Below are 19,996 nucleotides of genomic sequence, written 5' to 3' on the forward strand. Positions count from 1 at the left end.
CACTTGTTAACATAAATGTACCCAATATAGGAGCACCTAAATACATAAAACAAATAGCAGCAGACATAAAGGAAGAGATTGACAGGAATACAATAATAGTAGGAGACTTTAACACCCCACTGACATCAATGGACAGATCTAGACAGAAAATCAGTAAGGCAACAGAGATGCTAAATGACACAATAGACCAAATATTTTTCCTTGGTCGGGGGAACCAGGTAAAACAGATAGCTCCTAATGTCTTCCCAAAATAAATGACTTAATTTGCAACAGTTCCTGGAGAAATTCAAGCTTAACAGCATTCTCAGAAACAGTAGAAGCAGAGTAAAAGGTAATTCGGAGAAGATTGGTAGATCCATTGGAGAAACAGGCTAAACTTGTAGGCTGGCTAGTTCACCAGAGAGAACTGCAGGGAGAGGAACAGCTGGGAGGAGTCTGAGGTGGCATCAGAACAAATCTGAAACCCTGACCTGGGAAACTATTCCTTCAGAGGAGCCCAAATTTGATTGGATTAGTCTGTAGAGCAATTTATGCCCCAGGGCACTGTTGAAAACAATAGATCTATCAGCCAGAAATTAGTGGAATTTAACAGCGGGGTGTGATCAGGGAAGGTGTCAAAGACAACCCTGCTAAAACCACTGCCTTCCCAGAGAGAATGGGGCACAACCAAGTCTGCACCCCTCAGGGAGCAAATTAGAGGTTTAACACTTCAGGGGGTAATGGACTTCGCCAAAATATACCAGCCAGTCACTAAAGAAACAAATACGTAAATAACAATAAATAGCTCCAGAAGATATGGAAGGGGTAGCAGGGAAAGATTAGTACCCAGAGTTCAACAGAATCGTCTAGTTGGGAAATAAGCCTGACAAACACAGATGAAGGACAACATCCCTAGTTGATGGGATCCAAAAAATCATCCTTGGATCCAATCAGTCAATCTTTCAAGCATCTGTTACCTGCAGAGATCCCAGAAGTTGAAGACCTGAGTACCAGACTTAGAAGATTTCTACTCAGATATTTCTGGAGTTAATAACAGTGATCCAGTGGGAAATTTAAAGTTAGCAGTCACAAGTTCATTCAGCAGATGCTGAGCACCAAATACACTGTCATCTGCTAAATGTGGATTGAATTAACGGAATCTAATTTCCCAAGAACTTCTGAAATTTTTTCTCTTTTCCTCCTTTATTATTTTCTAATAATCTTTGGCAAAAAGAGTGAACAGTATCATCTTAACTGAGGTTAATGCCTGAGGTCAACTTAAGTTCATGCTCTTGAACTATTTCTTACTTTAAATGATTGCTTGTTAAGATATCAGTATATCCCTAAAAAAATATTAGAGTATTTTAGTTGACTTTATTTCCTACCAGGATACTTTCAATAATTAATTTTGTAGACTTTAAGCAAAAACAAACAATTACAGATTACTGTGATTAGAATTTATAGATCACATTCATAAGGACACTGGCCTGGTGATTTTCTATGAGATAAATATAATAGTTTATTATGGTTCATAGCATTATTTCAATCAAAGGAAGAGGGCTAAAAATGACATCAAGAGTTCATTGAATCAAGTCTTATTACAAGTGAATTTTTTTCAGCCTAATTTCACCCCTTGTCTCTCCAAATTCTTTATAATGATTATATAATATTGCTACTTTTAACTTCGTGTAACTTTTTCTAGAATATTTCCTTTGCTCTCTCCCTTCAACAATCAAGTTTTGATTTTTACAGTTTCCTCCCATTTTCATCCTGATTATGTCATTTTTTTTTTTTTTTTTGCTGCCATTCAATTTTATCTAAAAAGAGGATTTTAGCTTTTAACTATTTCATAGTCTACTTTTTATCATGAGTTGGTATGCATTACATCTTGGCAAAATGTTTTCAGTTCTTTTCTCAGGCCCTTTTGGAAAATTCTTTCTAATATCCACATAGCACAGATGCAGAAACAAAAGTTGGGAATCATTTAAAATGTTTTCACAATCACATAATGATTTGTAGACTACTCAAGATTAGCAGTCACAATTCTACAGTGTTTTGTGTCTCTTTTAGTCCAACTGGGTCATATTGGCAAGTATCTCCTCTCAAGATAGACAGCAATGTCATGTGTATGATCTTTCTTACTCTGAACTTTTTTACAAGCTACTAGAAAATATTTTTTCAATTTTTCTATATAAACACAGTTTTGTAATTGCTTATACCTTTTCATACAATTTTATATAGTTTCACTCATTTCACACTTACCTTGCTACATCTTTATTCTTCTCATTAAGTGAGATTATAAGCATACATTTTTGTCTCTTTCTCATCATAAATAAGTTCTATATGAAGTAAAAAAAATTTTGAAGTCCCTTTAATGCCAAAATACAATATTAATATTTTCTTTTATCATTGTTGTAGAAGAAAAGTAGTGTTGTGAAAGATAGTAGAAGGCTCTGATTTAAAAGATTATTTTTGTCCATTCTAAATCTATGACGATAAAATGAGAAATGTTGAAAATTACGATAAATCATAGAAAATATACCTCATTTTCATGTTTATAATATAGTACTGCTTTCCTTCTGGTTCTGTGTTCCATTAGGTTTGTGAAAAAGGACACTTAGTTCAAAGACACAAAGAATCAAATTCTGATGTGACAGGTAATGTTCTGCTTTTACCCTCTCATAAACAATTCATTTCCTCAACAAACACTTTTTTGTGCTACAGCTTTGAGGTTATCACTGTGCTTTGTGCTAGGGATATTAAGAATATACTATACCATTTCTTATTCCCAGGAACTCATCTTTTAATAGGAGGAGACAAACAAATAAACAAGTTAAGTGCAGTGTTACCGGTGCAATGCCTATAGTCTGGACACAGTTCCAAGGGAGCACAGAGAAGGGAGTGGTCAGTTAGACTGGAGGGTTGGATTGAGTGGTCCCTGTACTTGAGAGATACCACCGATTTGAAAGATTTTTCCCAAAACAGAATATAGGGATTTTATGTTTTAAAAAACATCTTGGTCCTTTTGTGATGAGCCCGGAGAGAAATTAAATTTTGGATTATTCATTTGCTTCTATAGGAGTCTGCTAAGTCTAACATAAATCTCTGAATCTCTAACATTTCTGGTATATTTTTTTCTTAATTTTTATCTCATTATCTTTACTTGAGGTCCTTTGAAAAATATTCATAAAATTTAAACAATATTTTAATTTTGTCTAAAATACTTCTTTAATTTTATGTGTGTATGTATTAATTTTTATACATTTATACCACACTTATTTTCAAAAAGAATTTCAGGTAACTTAATTAAAAGTATATATACAAGTACATAAATCCACTTAGTTTATGATACAGCAGGCTAATTAAAAATAGAAATGGAAGTAAGAACCACACCTAGGAAAGGAGAGAATTTTATTATAATTAAGATGGTTACTTCGTTGAACTTTAAATTATTCTTTCTCATAGTGATCAGCCAAGCAAATCAGTCACTTTTTATATGTAACTTTTATATATTCTTCTGTTAAATTTAATGTCAGAAATTAAAGAACACATTTTAGAATCCTTATTTTAGACTTTTTTCTATACACATACACGCCATGTTAATTAATCACAGGTTATAATTAATCTTCAGGTTTTTTTTTTTTTTTTTTAAATTCAAGACCCATTTATTCTCTAGTTCTGCCCACATGGAGCCACCCTCCTTGAAAAGGGGTTGAATCCTTCCGTTCACTTTAACACCCTGTGCTGAAAACATGTCTTCCGAGGCTTCAACTCCGAGATCCACAGTCTTAAAGCACTGATTCTTAAACCTCATCTAGATTTCTCCCCTTGGATGGGGGGAGATGACCCAAACACAGCCAAGAACAGCTCACGACTGTGGGCTCTGCTCGCCCAGAAGACCTTGCAGCTCCCCTGACCAGCCAGCTGGAGCCAGGATTAGGCCCCTGAGACGAGGGGCGCCTGCTGGGCTGCCGCCCCCGCCCCCACCTCCTGTCCTCTTCACTAGGCTGGCTGTCACCTCTAGTTTCCCTGGAGTCTGGGGATTCCAGACGGTCTCTGCTCACACTTCTGTATCACGCCTGCTGCCTCAGCACTGCTGATCCACACCAAGGGGCAAAAGCTCACAGAACTGCTTTTCAACACACCAACGTTCCACACAAAGGTTATTTTATAAGCCTGCAGGTTCTTTTTCATCAGAGGACATTCCCAAGGCCATGACTTCCCCAGCTCCCCACTGCCCTTGCAGGCAGACTGGACATGCGTGGCCGCCGTGCTGAGTCGGGCACACCCCCTGGCTCCACTCCGGCGCACTCTCCTGGAGAACTGAGGGTGGTGCCCTGGGCTCATCAGCAGGATCTGTCCTGAAGCCAGTCCTAGAGTGACAAGAGCCACACCTGCAGATCTATTCCACTGACTAGCCGCCCAGGACCGAGCTGGGCCCACGGACCCTGGTCTGGATTGTGTTGGCTGGTCATTCTTGCCTAGGTTCACAGGCCAACCGCCACTGTCCTTCCTTTCCTGCTCATCACTGCACCAGTGGGTCACTCCTACCTGCTGCTGTCACACACCTGGCAACCTCGTGTTCCGGGGCCAGCCGAGAACTGAGACCCCAGCAGCCCCTAGTTCCCGGCAGGCAAACTCCCCATTAAACTACTGCTGCCTAGCCGTGTTCTCGAGGCTTCAGAGCCGGGAAAGTGCGGAGAGGATAGCAATCCGCGGCGCCCACAGTCCCAGACCCACGATGCTCCGCGGAGGCGCCGGAACCTCGCCGCACCCACCCCCGCCAACACAAGGGACCTCTGCGCCCACCTGTCCTGCGGACCCGGGCGCACATCCGACCACCGCGACCCACGATGGAGACGCGGGGGGCGGGGCTCGGCCGGCGGCGGGCGCTGGGGCGGGCAGGGAACCCAGGCTCCGGCCCCGAGGCCGCGCGGACCCAGCAGGCTGCCCGCCCTCCCTCCCCGCCTCCCGGAAAGTTCAGGGTTTTTTGCAACCTATGTTTTCATTTAAAAGTACAGGATATTATTAACTTCTTTACATGTTAGTAAATGGTGGCAAAGTAGTCCATTGTATTAGTGAACCTTTATTTAGCCACCCCCATTGTTAAACATTTTTTTCTGTTGTAAGCAACAATGAAGATGTTTAACTCCCTATTTGTGTATATTCTTAATTATTTATTTATAATAGATTCCTAGAAAGGAACTGCTGACCCGAAGAGTATGAACATTTTTTAGACCTTACTATAAATAGCAAAAATGCAACAAAAATCATATAAGATTTGAGAACTGTTTGTATTAATTTCATTGAGCTAAACTACTATTTACATATTATCTATCTGCTAGCATTTTTCATTTAGAAAAAGACAAAAATATGAAATGTAAAAGAGTCAATGAACTATTTTCATGCTACTAATGAACTTTTACCATCTTTTCTAGATACAAGGCCAGATATATCAGATGACTGTACATTTGATTATTTCAGAAGACAGTTCCCTTATCAAGGTTTGTGAATAAGATGGGAATATAGACAGTAATGAGTGGTCACCTATCATCTGAATGTGAGCTATTTAATATGTATCTGGTCAAGATTTACACATAAGAAACTAGAAGATTATCTTCAAATCAGACAGCCAAAGAACAATTCACCTTCCCAGAAATTCTGAATCTCAAATTTTTATTTTTCTCTCTAACTCTAGAAATATAAAAGACAGTAGAACTTCCTTATATGTCAACTTGATTTCTTGTAATTTTACCGAGTCAAAAATAAAAAGAATATTCATCTCATTGTCTAATCTTTGCATTCCCATCTCATTGAATCTTAAAGCAGAGAGAAACCTTGAGAGCACCCTACTCTCACCTCCCACTGACGACAGGACCCAGGCGCATCCAACTTTTGACTGACTGCACTTGGTGACAAGTAGTTTACCAAACTGCAGTCACTTCATTCCATTGTTAGAGAGCAATGTTCTTTTTATGTTGAGTTAAAAACATATGTCCCTGTAAATTTAATTCACCTCTTTAATAACACAAAGCAAAAAAGAATGAAGAGACCTTAAAGGTAAACGTTTCTGACCGACTCATTTTCCCTATTCTCCTTGAAATAATAAGAACAAATGTAATGCCTCTTCCACATGACAGATCATAAATATTTTTTTAAAGCTATCATTTCCCTGATACTTTCCTTCCATTTCTTTCAGCCATCCATAATATGATTCCCTTTACTATTATATTTTACTGTTTTCTATCACTATTCAAGCTTGAATGAAACTGAACACAGTATTGCAGGTGTCATCTAACTAGGACAGCCATTCCTTGGTATCTGTGGGGGACTGGTTCCAGTAACCCCACGGATAGCAAAATCTGAGGATGCTCAAGTCCCTTGTATAAAATGGCGCAGTATTTGCATATAACCTATGCATATCCTTCAGTATCTCTAGATTACTTATAATACCTGTACAATGTAAATGCTATGTAAATAGTTGCCAGTGCACAGAAAATTCAAGATTTGCTTTTTGGAACTTCTTGGAATTTTTTTCCCTGCTATTTTTGATCCACAGTTGGTTGAATCCGCAGATGCAGAACCCATGGACATGGAAGCCTGACTGTGTACAATAAATTATCATTCTCATTTGCTTCTTTCTAGATACCAGATTTCCATTAATGCAGTCTAAAATTACATATGTTTTTTGAAAATTATCCTAAAATATTGACATATTGGATTTACAAATACTCAAACCTATAAAGTTTTATTTTCATAGTGCCACTGCTAAGTTATGTCTCCTCCATTCTCTACTTCTTCAATTTTGGTTTGATATTTTGGTCCAGTGCACTGAACCTTAAATTTATTCTTGTTAAACTAAGTCTTCTTAGATTCAGCCTTTCATGAACTTGATCTTGATTATGTCATACTGTTGTACCATATACATGTGTATATACCTCATACATATATACAATATATAAATACATATCTATACATATATCTGACCTCTTGTCAAAGCTTCAGCCTCTTTATCTGTATATGTCTTCACTTAAATGTCCCTTATAGCCAAATTCAAATTCATCTAATCCCACATTGAATGCTGTTCCTTCTGTATTCACTCTAACTTTGGTAGCAGTACTATCTACGTAACTACCCAAGCTAGAAACCTAATAGTTATCTTTTCTTCTTCTTTCACTTCCACCACTCATATCTAGATAGCCACTGAATCCAACTGATTTTACCACATAATCCCTTTTTTCTCCACCTTAACTACCATCATTCTTTTCAGTGCTTATTTATCAGAAGCACTTTAGATTTCTAAGTGGTCTCCTTGCCACCAATATTGTCATCCTAATTCAACCTCTCATACTACCATAAAAGCAATCTATCAAAAACAGAAATCTGATTAATGCCACTACCTAAAGCCTTTCAGTAATTCCCAGTTTTCTAACAGTGGTTGAAGTTGGCACAGTCCTGAGACTTCAGTTTGTTCTAGGCTTTCTCTTTTCAATTTTTTTCAACTTTTAATTTTTAAATAATTTCAAGAATAGTACAAAGAACTATATCTATCTACCTACCTAGCTGTATTTTCCCCCCAATCCATTTTTTTTGTAGACATAATGCTCCTTTATTCCTAAAGAGCTTCAGCATATATTTTCCAAGAACAAGAACATTCTCTTACATTAAAATAAGGAAATTCAACTTTGATACAATCCTACTTTGTATCATACTGTAGTTAAATTTTGCCAAATGTACCAATGATGTCCTTTAGAGCAAAACTTCTCCCTGATTCAGGCTCATGGACTGCATTTAATTGCCATATCCCTTTATTCTCTTTTAATTTGGAACATCTGCTCAGCCCTTCTTTGTCATTCACAGCACTGGCACTGAAGATTATGGGCCAGCAGTCTTACAGAATGTCTGGTTTTAAAATTTTAGAATTATCTGGGGAGTTTATGATAATCCCAGCTTTGAATTCTGAGTTGGCCTTTGTTGTCAACCCCCAAATCTGCATTTTTAATAAGGTACCATAGATAATTCTGATGTTGATGATCTACACTTTTCGACTCACCACATTGGGAACTATAGTGAGAGTCGGTGGGAGGCCAAGCATTTGGGACCTAGCCCATCCAACCCTTATTCATCCTGAGTAGCTTTCATGTACAATTTTTCTTTCAATAATGGTCTGTTACTTTAAAAACAAAAAAAAAATTTTTTGACAACCACTAGCTGCATCAGAGAAACCAAGTTCCTTAACATGACGTACAAGACTTCCAGTGAACTGGCCCCTGACTGCCTCTCCAGTTTTACCTCTTGCCATTCTCTGCCTTTTCCTTTACACTTCAGCAATGATGATCTTCTTGTGGCCTCAAAATACATCAGTCTTCTCACCTCCTTGCCTTTGCTCATTCTGTCTTCTCTGCCTGAAACATAATTCTCCCTCTTCAACTAGATAAGCTACTCATCATTTAAGGAGTAGGTATCAAAGTGTAATAAGACTCACACACAGTTCATTACAATAAGAGTGAGACAGACTGAGTGATAATGACATGCTCAAAATGTAATAAGACTCATATACAGTTCATTACAATAAGAGTGAGATAGACTGAGTGATAATGATATGCACAAATTGCTCTGGTTGCTCAGAGAAGGGGATGTAATCCAGCCTGGAAATCTCAGGGAATGTTTTCCTGAAGGAACTGATCCTTAAATTACGATCATGATTATGATGGAGTCTTAAGTGATAAGTTAGGCATTTAGCAGCAAGAGGAGAGTCACTTCCTTGAATTCTTAAAAGATTAATGTCAATGGTTTTGTGATCTTATTTATATGAAAATTCTTCCCTTACTTGAGATGTACTATGTCTGGGACTGAAGATAAGGCATTCAGAGCCTTTTGACTCCTGACATCTCTCACCAATATTTATTCTCCCCTGTCTAAACAGAAGAAAACTCCATTCAGTAGAAAAGACAGGTGGAACAGAGGAGCTGAGGGACTCTGCTCTTTGTCATCCATCAGTATTTTAAAATAATCCCAGCAGAACAAATCTAAACATTATTTGATATATTTTCATTCTGAATATAGCTAAGTAAAATTTACTTCTTTTTGTCAATATTTCTTCATATCTGAGTTCATCTGGTATTTTAACCTTCCTGATACTATTCTCCTGTGGCTCAGTCACTCTCTTATAATCATCCTTTGTTACATAATCTCCTTTCCATCTTTGTTCATGTTCTTTTAAAAATCTGATGTTTATTTGCTTCGCAGAGGTCTCAATATACTAGTCGATGACTGTGCTAGATACTGGGCTACAATGGAAAATAAAATGTAGTCTGTTCTCAAGAAGCAGAGAGAGTGACAAGTAAACAGACAGTAGAAATATAATGGGATAAATGCTACTTACTGTGCTATGATATTATACAGGAGTTGTTTGGGGATAAGGGAGTATCAGAGAAAGTTTCTCAGAAAAGGTAACTGTTATGGTTCCAGGGGCCAAATAAATAAATAGTATTTTTTCTTTACCAAGTTTTGAATCTATTAAAAATTAAGACAAAAGAGTAGGACAAAATACTAGCAAACTGAATCCAGCAACATATAAAAAGGATTATACACAGTGACCAAGTAGGATTTATCCCAGAAATGCAAGGTTGGTTTAACATATGAAAATTATCCACCTCCAAGAGTAATGAAAATAAAAACAAAAATAAACAAGTGGAACCTAATTAAGCTTAAAAGCTTTTGCACAGCAAAGGAAACCATAAACAAAATGAAAAGAAAACCCACAGAATGGGAGAAAATATCTGCAAATGAAGCGACCAACAGGGATTAATCTCCAAAATATACAAACAGCTCATGCAGCTCAATATCAAAAAAACAAACAACCCAATCCAAAAATGGGCATAAGATCTAAACAGACATTTCTCTAAAGAAGACATACAGATGGGCAAAAGGCAAATGAAAAGATACTCAACATCACTAATTATTAGAGAAATACAAATCAAAACTTACAATGAGGTGTCACCTCACACCGGTCAGAATGGCCATCATCAAAAAAATCTATAAACAATAAATGCTGGAGAGGGTGTTGAGAAAAGGGAACCCTCCTACACTGTTGGTGGGAATGTAAATTGGTACAGCCACTATGGAGAACAGTATGGAGGTTCCTTAAAAAACTAAAAAAAGCTACCATATGATCCAGCAATTCCACTCCTGGGCATATATCCAGAGAAAACCATAATTTGAAAGGATACATGCATCACAATGTTCATTGCAGCACTACTTACAATAGCCAGGACATGGAAGCAACCTAAATGTCCATCAGCAGAGGAGTGGAAAAAGAAGATGTGGTACATATATGCAATGGAATATTACTGAGCCATTAAAAAGAATGAAATAATGCCATTTGCAGCGACAAAGATGGACCTAGAGATTGTCATACTGAGTGAAGTAAGTCAGACAGAGAAAGACAAATATCATATGATATCACTTATACATGGAATCTTAAAAAATGGTACAAATGAACCTATTTACAAAACGGAAATAGGGTCACAGATGTAGAAAACAATCTTATGGTTACAAAGGGGGAAAGGTGGGAGAGGGGTAAATCAGGAGATTGGGATTGACATACACACACTACTATATATAAAATAGATAACCAAAAAGGACCTATTGTATAGCACAGGGAACTCTATTCAGTACTCTGTAATGACCTATATGAGAATAGAATCTAAAAAGAGAGTGGATATATGCATAACTGATTCACTTTTGCTGTACAGCAGAAACTAACACAACATTGTAAATCAACTATACTCCAATAAAAATTAATTTAAAAAGAAATAAAATTAAACAATGTAATACACATTAATTGAAAAAAGAACAAAATGCACACGATCATCTCAGTACATGCAGGAATAATGTTTGGCAAAATCCAACATCCTTTCATGATTTAAAAAAAAAAAAACTCAACAAAGTAGGAGTAGATGGATGCTCCTCAACCTGATAGAGGCTATCTACAAAAACCCCACAGCTAATATCGTAGCTGATGGTACAAGACAATGCTTTCCCCCTAAGATCAGGACCAAGACAGGGGTGTCCACTCTCAATATTTCTATTCGACATAATGGAGGTTTAGGCAGGGCAGTTTGGAAAGAATAAATACAATGCATCCAGACTGGAAAGAAGTAAAACTACCTCTATTTGCAGAACACATGATCTTGTATGTGGAAAATCCTAAGGAACATACATACACACACACACACACAACCTACTAGAGCTAATAATCAGTTCAGCAAGGTTGCAAGATAGAAAATCAACATGCAAAACTCAGCTGTAATGGGTGAATTGTATGGTATGTGAATTAGATCTCAATAAATCTGTTGTAAAAATCAATTGTATTTCTATATACTAGCAATGAACACTCTGAAAATGAAATTAAGAAAACAATTCCATTTACAAAGCATCAAAAAGAATAAAATACTTAGAAATAAATTTAACAAAAACTGTAATACTTGTACACTGGAAAGTACAAAACACTGTTGAAATATATTAAAGAAGATGGAAAGATTCCCCCACATTCAGGAATCAGAAGACTTGTTAAGATGGCGATACTCACCAAATTGATATACAGATTCAATGCAATCCTATCAAAATCTCTGCCGAAACAGAAATTACAAGCTAAACCTAAAATGCATAGGAAATGTAAAGGACGAGAATAATCAAGACAATTTTGAAAAAGAAGAACAAAGTTCAAAGAGTCATACTTTCCAATTTCAAAACTTACCACCAAGCTGCAGTAATCATAACTGTGTGGTACTGGCATAATGGTAGATACAGAGATCAATGAAATAGAATTGAGAATACAGAAATGAACCCTTATATTTATAGTCAATTAAGTTTCAACAAAGGTGCCAAGACAATTCAATGAAGAAAAAAATAGCCTTTAAAACAAATGGTACTGAGACAACTAGATATTCACATGCAAAAGAATGAAGTTGGACTCATTCCTTACACCAATTCATTAATTCAAAATGGGTGACAGACCTAAATGTAAAACCTGAAACTACTCTTAGAAGAAAAGATAGACATACAATGTAAACATAGTAAGGGGACTGCCAGCTTTAAGCTCCAACATGTAAAGGGCTAGATTTGGAGAGTAGACCTTTGTTAGGGAGAACGTTCTGGGTAGTTTGCAATGCTTACTCTTCCTCCCCCTACCAGAGCCAGCCCCTTCTAGCCTTCTTGTCTCATTGAAGGGTAGGGGGAAGAAAAGCTAAGAAATGCTTATTAAGGTCACAGCCCAGGGACACAGACCCACTAAAAGACTAAGATTTAATAAGATTATAGAATGTTCCCTTTCCCCATACCTTACCACCACACCAACATGACTCCAGTATAAGAACAATGGCTTACAGCTAAAAGAGCTGCAAGCCAGACACGTATTCTATCTGATAAGTGGTGCTTAGGGAACCCCAAAGACAACAGGATAGACAAAAACAAGGCTATTATAGGAATTCCTATAATGTATACACACACACACACACACACACACACACACCTAGCACATCAGATTCAAACTTCAGAAAACCAAAGACAAAGACAAAAATCTTTGAATTGATCTTTCTCTGTCTGACTTATTTCACCTAGCCTAATGCTCTCAAGCTCCTGTTGTCCCAAATGGCAGGATTTCCTTCTTTCTCATGGCTGAATAATATTCCATTGTGTGTGTGAATGTGTGCGGGTGTGTGTGTGTGTATACACACACACACACACACCACACACACACACATACACACACCGTATCTTCTTTATCCATTCGACCATTGACTGACCCTTATGTTGTTTCTGTGTCTTGGCTATTGTAAATAATGCTCCAATAAACATGGACAGACACCTCTTCAAGATCTTTTTTTTTTTTTTTCATTTCTTTGGATATATCCCCAGAAGTGGAATTGCTGGATCATAGTGTAGTTCTATTTTTAATTTTTTGAGCAACCTTCATAGACACATACAACTAGTTAGGGAGATAAATAACCAAAACAGAGCATAGTGTACAATTTAGAGAAAAGAATTTGGAATTGATCGTCATGAAGGAGACTGAATCTCACAAGTCCAGATGAGAGAAGCAAGAAGTACTTCTAAATCAATTGAAAGTTTTCTCACCTCTCAAAAAGACACCAATGCTCAGTCAAAAATAATAGCTGGTGGATTCGCTTGGGCATATGACATGAATGAACACTGATTATCAGATAATTCCCTTGACTGCTTGATGAAGCTGAGTAAAATTACATTTCCTAATTCAGAGTTTGCCACTAAAATACCCTGTGGGTTAACCAAAGGGGAAATTTTGATGACAGATGTGTTGGACTCTTATAGTGTAAAGCTCATTTTGTCAGATCTTACCAACAATAATGTTTTCTACGGTTATCACATGATACATTGAATAAAAAAGAAAAAACATTTCCTCTGGCTATTAGGTACTTTAATTTGAAAAATGGGGTTTCAAAGAATCTTGATTTCTATGAAGATTTTAATGAAACCACAGAAAACATCAAACCAAATATTGTCAATATGTTGTCCAAAGACAAACTAGACTTTGCTCATCTATCTGCATGGTTGGCTGACAATGAAAATATAAAATGTATATTTTTGCAAATTTCATTCAGTCTATCAACTTCTTACCAAAGAAAATAAAAAGATCTGATCTCCTAAATGTCTTGCACACCTTGTATTTAGAAGAGAGTGTGATTTGCTATCCTGTGATAATGAGGCTTTCACAATGAAATTTTTTGGTCACGTTTTAGTTTCCTCAAAACATGCAGAAGCACTTAATGAGATTTTCGACTTTATAGAAATGAAAGAGGGCCGTTTCCTTAGACCTGTGCTGACAAGGTGGCTATCATTGTTGCCAGCCATAGAAAAGACATTAAAATGTTGGTCTGCCATTAAATCACATTTTCAACATGTGGGACAAGAAGAATGACCTTCTCTAATTTGCAAATAGTTTGAAGATGGGAATAGAGGAAAGGGCTACAGTAAAACAATTTATATGCTCTTTTTCTAATTCTGTTTGATGATCTTTGAAGTGGTCATACGGAGCATAGAAAAGGATGAACTAACTGCACCTCAGTTGTTTGACATTATGTGTAGGTTATGACAAAAACTCATACAGTGAAAAAAAATGACATTTAGGGGGAAATAAGACTGACTCAGAAGTCAAAAATATGTCACCAGAAAGGGCAGCCAAGTTAAACAGCACTAAAAACTGTAATTTATTTGAAATCCACCTTCAGTTTAAGTTCGAATTATCTCTGTGCTTTAAAAACCTATTCCCTGAGGAAGAGAAGTTTAACTTGCAATGATATCCAGTGTGCTTCAGAGTATCTAAAAACAGTGGACATTTTAGACATGGCGAACACTACATGATGAACTTAAGGATGCAAAGGACCAAATGCCCAAAAGCCAGCCTACTAAATTAAGCCTGTAGATACAAAGTGGATGGAAATTTTTGTAAAGCTGGAAACTAATTCCTTACAAGTCTAGAAACCTGCTATTACTAATAAGTAAGGTCACATTCCATGCTCAAATTCCTTTGTTGACAGGATATCTAACTTGCTGTCATTGCATTGGCCTGCCACCAGGGGTCAGTGTAATGTGGGGCTTCATAAGAGGAGACCTCAGAGGCCTTGACTTTGAATATATTCAGTTTTACCACTACGTAAAAGAAAAGAAGGATATCCTGAAGGCTGCAGGCAGTTCAGAGAAGTATTACTGGAAGAGGACACACAAAGAGCAAAACTATCCTACTTTATCATGGGACATAAAGAAACGTCAATTTTTATTAATTATAAGTAATGTCTGTTTAATTAGCCCCACTGTATTTACATTCAACTTTTTAAAGGTCTTATATTTATGTATCTTAAGAAGACATAATATGGCCTATAAAATGTAAATATCCTATAAAGAGTTAAAATCTGTATCAGAGGAAAAAACTATTTATAATGTTATATTATTCTCACACATACTATTTGTTTAATTGGTTCCACTATTAATAACTACTAATTGCCACTGTTAACTAGTCCTATTGTTTTTCTTAAATAATGGCATTTATGTAACAAAAAAGCAAATAATACAGAATAATATATAATTTTAAATAAATGCCTAATTTCTATTTTATGTTAAAATAATAATCATGTGTGTATAAGTATTTACTACATATTGTACTAATTTTTTGGTCTGGTGTAGCTGTGTCTTGGGTTGGCGCTCTAAAAGTTAGTCACCCTACTACACATGTAGATGGCCTTCATAGAGCCTGACATGCAGAATTCAGTTCTGAAATGCTTGATAATTATTGGACAGGTATTTCTACTGTTTGCTCTTCTCTTGAAACAGTTTCATTTAAAAGCTTCCAGAGGAAGTATGCACTGATGTATTTCATATGTCTGAATGAGATAATGTCAGATTAATTGAAGATAAGCTCAAGCTAGCCATTAAATATATGAATAAGGTAATTGTGAAGAAAGTAAAAAAATTGTTTTGTTAACCTTAAAACCTAAGTTCAGAAATTTTATGGTATATTCTCTTTTTTAGCAAAAATACCTGGACAAGCCCCTTCCTGGCTTCTAAAAAGATATTTGAGGTAGGAGAACTACACTTGATTTCTTCTACCAGGTTACCTTACTCCCTTTCCTCTGTCTTATAAGATTTTTATTTTGAATTAAAGTAACAGCTGAAAGTGACGTTTTAATAACAATTGCTAATTGTCTCCTTATAGTCTACATAGTGTCTGTGGCTAGGTCAGTTTTATACATAGGAGTGCACATATGATGCATTTTGAATGGTTCTGAGATTTCAGTATCCCTAAAGTAGCCCTAATGGATGCCTTAACATCTGCAGTTAGACATTTATTTCTAAGCAATTATCATTGCTTTATCTGAGTTTCTCTTTTTAAATAGAAATACTTCTGGCATAAGACAGTTACTTAGAATGAATACTATCAAATGTTTTACTATCTATAATAGCAATTGAATCATTGGTCACGTAGGGATTATACTAGTACCTAAAACTGGAAAAGGAATAGAAAGGGAAGTCAGGGATAACATAGATAAACTTTGTAGTTTTGTCTAAACCGGTAATTATTATACCACTAGCCCCCCTGGCAAGTTTCCCTATCTCTAGGAATAATGATATGAACAACCACCTGAACAGTGGATTTGTAAGTATTTGAGAATAGACTGAATTTGCACAACAGAGGAAACATGGTATGCCTGTTCTCCCTTCCTTGGCCTCTTTTCTAAGAACTTGGTTTCTGCTCAGTAATGGATTATGTTGAAATATGTAGGCTCTCTTGCCCCAAAAACCTAGAAAATTAGGTTAAGAAACCATCTTTGGCCATACCTGTACTTGGATCTAGAATTGATTAATTTAAACTAAGACTTAACTTTTAAAATATATTACTTATCATATCTATGGAAAGAAATGAAATAATATATCAACATAAGAGAAGGTAATAGAAAAAGTACTGGAGTTAGAAGATATGTATTCTAGACCTGCCCCTCCTTCTTATTAGCTATGTTATCTTGAGCAAATAGCTTAACCTCTCTGATTCCCTAACATTCCCTTACATTCCCTCTCTGATGTAAGACGGGGATAACACTGGCCATCCTGCCTGTATCACAGGACTGGTGAGAGCCCCAAGTAAGATAATATCTGTAACAATACTTTGCATACTGTGAGATGTAAAATACAGATATAACATGGCATTACATTACTCTTGATTAGATAGTTCATTGTTGACATTGAAATCAGAGTACCCAGTTTCTTTCAGCTCCCAAACTATGATTCAGAGGCTTAGCAAAGACCAACAAAGATATTTTTTAGAAACCGATGAGAGGCCGGTCCAGGAAACAATTCAGCCCAGAATCAATGATTTGTATGGAAACTGTGTCAAAGTGACATCCTTGAAGAGTCCTATGAGCAAACAAACTCCCATTTGGACTGAGAAGACAAGGATACCAACAGAAGGTCTTTTTTTGGGTTGTTGTTTAGGATTTTAATATTATATACAAAGGTGGCTTTTACTGTATCATCATAAATATTGATAAATCCTATGAAATTTGGATTATGGGAACTTTTTATAAACAGAGGATAGACAGCCATTTTATTCCTGACTCTGTAAAGTATTTGTCTTATTTAATTTCTATATAAGTTGAATATAGAAGAAAATTGTTTGTTTAACATAGCCTTGAAAAATCAATTTAATTTCCTTATTCCCATCACCTCCTTGTTATTGATGCCCTTTCCATATCATAGAATAAAAAAGTAATGAGCTGATACACACAACATGGATGAATCTCAAAATCACTGTGCTGAGAAAAAGAAGCCAGACACAGAAAAGTAAATACTATATGAAATCACATTTATATGAAATGCAAGCTAATCTATAGAGACAAAAAGTAGATAAAGGTTTCCTAGAGTAGGAAGGGACAGAGTAGGGAGGAAGGAAAGAATGGACTGTAAAGGAGCATCAGGAATCTTTTAGGGATGATCTTTTCTAGATTTTGTTTATGGTAATGGTCTCACAGGTATTTACAACTGTTGAAACTCCAGGGTGTTGGGCCAGACCAACTAGCTGGATTGAATTATCATCCGCCAGATGGCAAAGACCGAGTGGAGCAGCAATTCAGTTTAGACGTGTTGCTTTTTAAATGCCTTTTAGACACTGAAGTGGAGGTACTGAATTGGCAGTTGGATATATGAGTCCAGCATTCAGCGAAGAGATCTGGGCTGAAGATAGATTTGGGAATTTTCAGCCTATAGATAGTATTTTAAGGCATGAAGCTGGATGAGATTTAAGTGAGTGTAGATATAGAAGAGGGTTAAGGAGCAAGTCCTTGGGAACTCCAACACTGATGGATCAGGAAAAGAGTAAGAACCCAACAAAAGAAGACTAAGAAGCCCCCTCTGGGGTAGGAGGAAAAGCAAGAGAATGTGTTGTCCTGGAAGCTAAGTGAGAAAGTGTATCAAAGAGAAGGGAATAAGCAGCCAAGTCTAATGCTTCTGATTAAGTCAAGTGGATTTACTATTGGATTTTACAACATGGAGGTTTTATGTGGGATCTTGATCAGAGAAATTTCAGTAGAATGATAAAGGTACAAGTCTAATTAAAGTGTATTTTAAAATAGGAGGAGAGAAATTGGAGACAGTTAGTATTTACAGAATTTTGCTGCAACAGGGAGATTTGTTTTTCAGTTTTCCCCACTGCTGCCACCACACTGCTTAATTTAAAATTTGTTTCTCATCTTTCCCATCTTCCCTGAGCTGAGATTCTCATGGCTTTTTTATTATATTATCTTTTAACATGTCCTGATGAATCCTGATGACATATGAATAAAAATTCTACAATCTTCTTTTTTACTGAAGTAAATCATTTCAGAGAGAGTTATCTTTTCTTATTTTTTGCTGTTGTCCCTTTCTTTATAATATATACATTTAGGGCTATAAATTTTCTTTCACCTCCTCACCTGTATAATTCTCCACCTACTACAATCTAGCTTCTCACCATAACAATGAAATTATTTCCAAAGTCATCAGCTCTTATCATACCTGACTTCTCTACTGTTGGTTAATTCCAGAGACTTAAAACTCTCTCTCCCTTCATTCACTGAGCAATTCCAACAGACGTATCTGTGGAACTTCTCTCTCTTTTAGTCCTGTTTCTCTGCCCATTCATGTTTGGTGTCCTACATGGGCTTCACTTCCTCTGCCTGAATTTTAAGTGGGCTCTTCCCCAGTATTCCATCCTTTGGTCTCTCCTCTTCTCACCACATACTTTATTTCCGAGCGCTCTCATCTATACCTGTAGCTTCCACAAACAAGTGCTGATCATGATCATATTTTTTTAATCATCAATATAGGCATCTCTTCTGAATTCCATACTGTGCCTACTGGAATTATCCTTCTGTTTTTCCTCACAGATACTTCTAATCCAACTTGCCCACTGCAGATCTCTTTCTCCTGCTGCATTCCGTTTCTCAGTCAATAATACTGCTGTCCTCCGGTTATCTAAATAATAGCCCAAGACATATCCTAATCTTCTACATCTCTTTGGTATCCAACAATGAGAAGCTCTATCAATTTGCCCTCAAAGATTCTCTTGACTCTGCATTTCTTCATCATACCGCTGCTCCTTTAGTTCAGACTCCCTTTCTGCCTCCCTTGAATTACTGCATTAGCCTCCTAACTTGTCTCTCTGCCTCAACTCTCACTTTTCTTCAACCTGTCATCCTCCTGGTTGCCAGTGTGATCTTTCAAAAATGCACATCTAATTATATCACTTCCATGTATAAAGTTTTCAATGGCCTAACATTTCCATTTTTAACAATAAAAACAATGGCCTAACAATTCCATTTTTAAAACATTAAGCATCTACCAGTCACAAACTATTCCTGTCTCAGGAAATCTCCCAAAAGTACTATTATTACAGACAAGATCTCTAGTTTTGAACAACTTATTCACACCTACCTGATTTCTAGTCATTCTAAACCATACTTGTGATTTCCTGAATGTGCCATGTTAGTCCCACTATCTAGATTACTACCCTTTTTTTTTTTTAACTTAGCTGACATAGCTATGCATCAAGACTCAGATTAATTAGGAATTAGGAATATTTCCTTTTCCAGCTCTAAGTATGGCTAGAAGTCCCTCTTCAGCAGTCCTTTAGTAAGTACCTTGCCTTATCTCTATAGATATATATTCTAATTGATGCTTTACTTCTCTCTCTCTAGTCCCAACTGTTGGCATATTAAAGGCAAGGACTATATTTTTCATACCTATTTACCAAACCAAACAAAATGCCGGATACATAATAATGATTCAGTGAGTATTTGTTGAATGGCCTAGGAATGGCTTCTCAAGAGACTGTAGGTAAATTCAGTTTATTTGCCAGCACTGCCAGATATTGTAATCATACATACCCTCAATCATTGTCTTTCAAGTCTAGCTTAATTCAGTGAGTGCTTTAGTCATCTGTTTCCTTTCT

The 19,996-nt window shown here is 36.5% G+C and overlaps 1 protein-coding gene across 1 annotated transcript in view; it reads left to right on the forward strand.

Annotated features, from left to right (window-relative positions):
* Nucleotides 1–19,996, forward strand: part of AGBL3 (AGBL carboxypeptidase 3) — a 120,813-nt gene that overhangs the window by 78,043 nt on the left and 22,774 nt on the right. The window contains 1 exon segment of the mRNA XM_061198260.1: nt 15,547–15,595. Within this exon segment, the coding sequence (XP_061054243.1) occupies nt 15,547–15,595 (49 nt within the window).

This window comes from Eubalaena glacialis, chromosome 8, assembly GCF_028564815.1.
Source record: "Eubalaena glacialis isolate mEubGla1 chromosome 8, mEubGla1.1.hap2.+ XY, whole genome shotgun sequence".
Lineage (NCBI taxonomy): Eukaryota > Metazoa > Chordata > Mammalia > Artiodactyla > Balaenidae > Eubalaena > Eubalaena glacialis.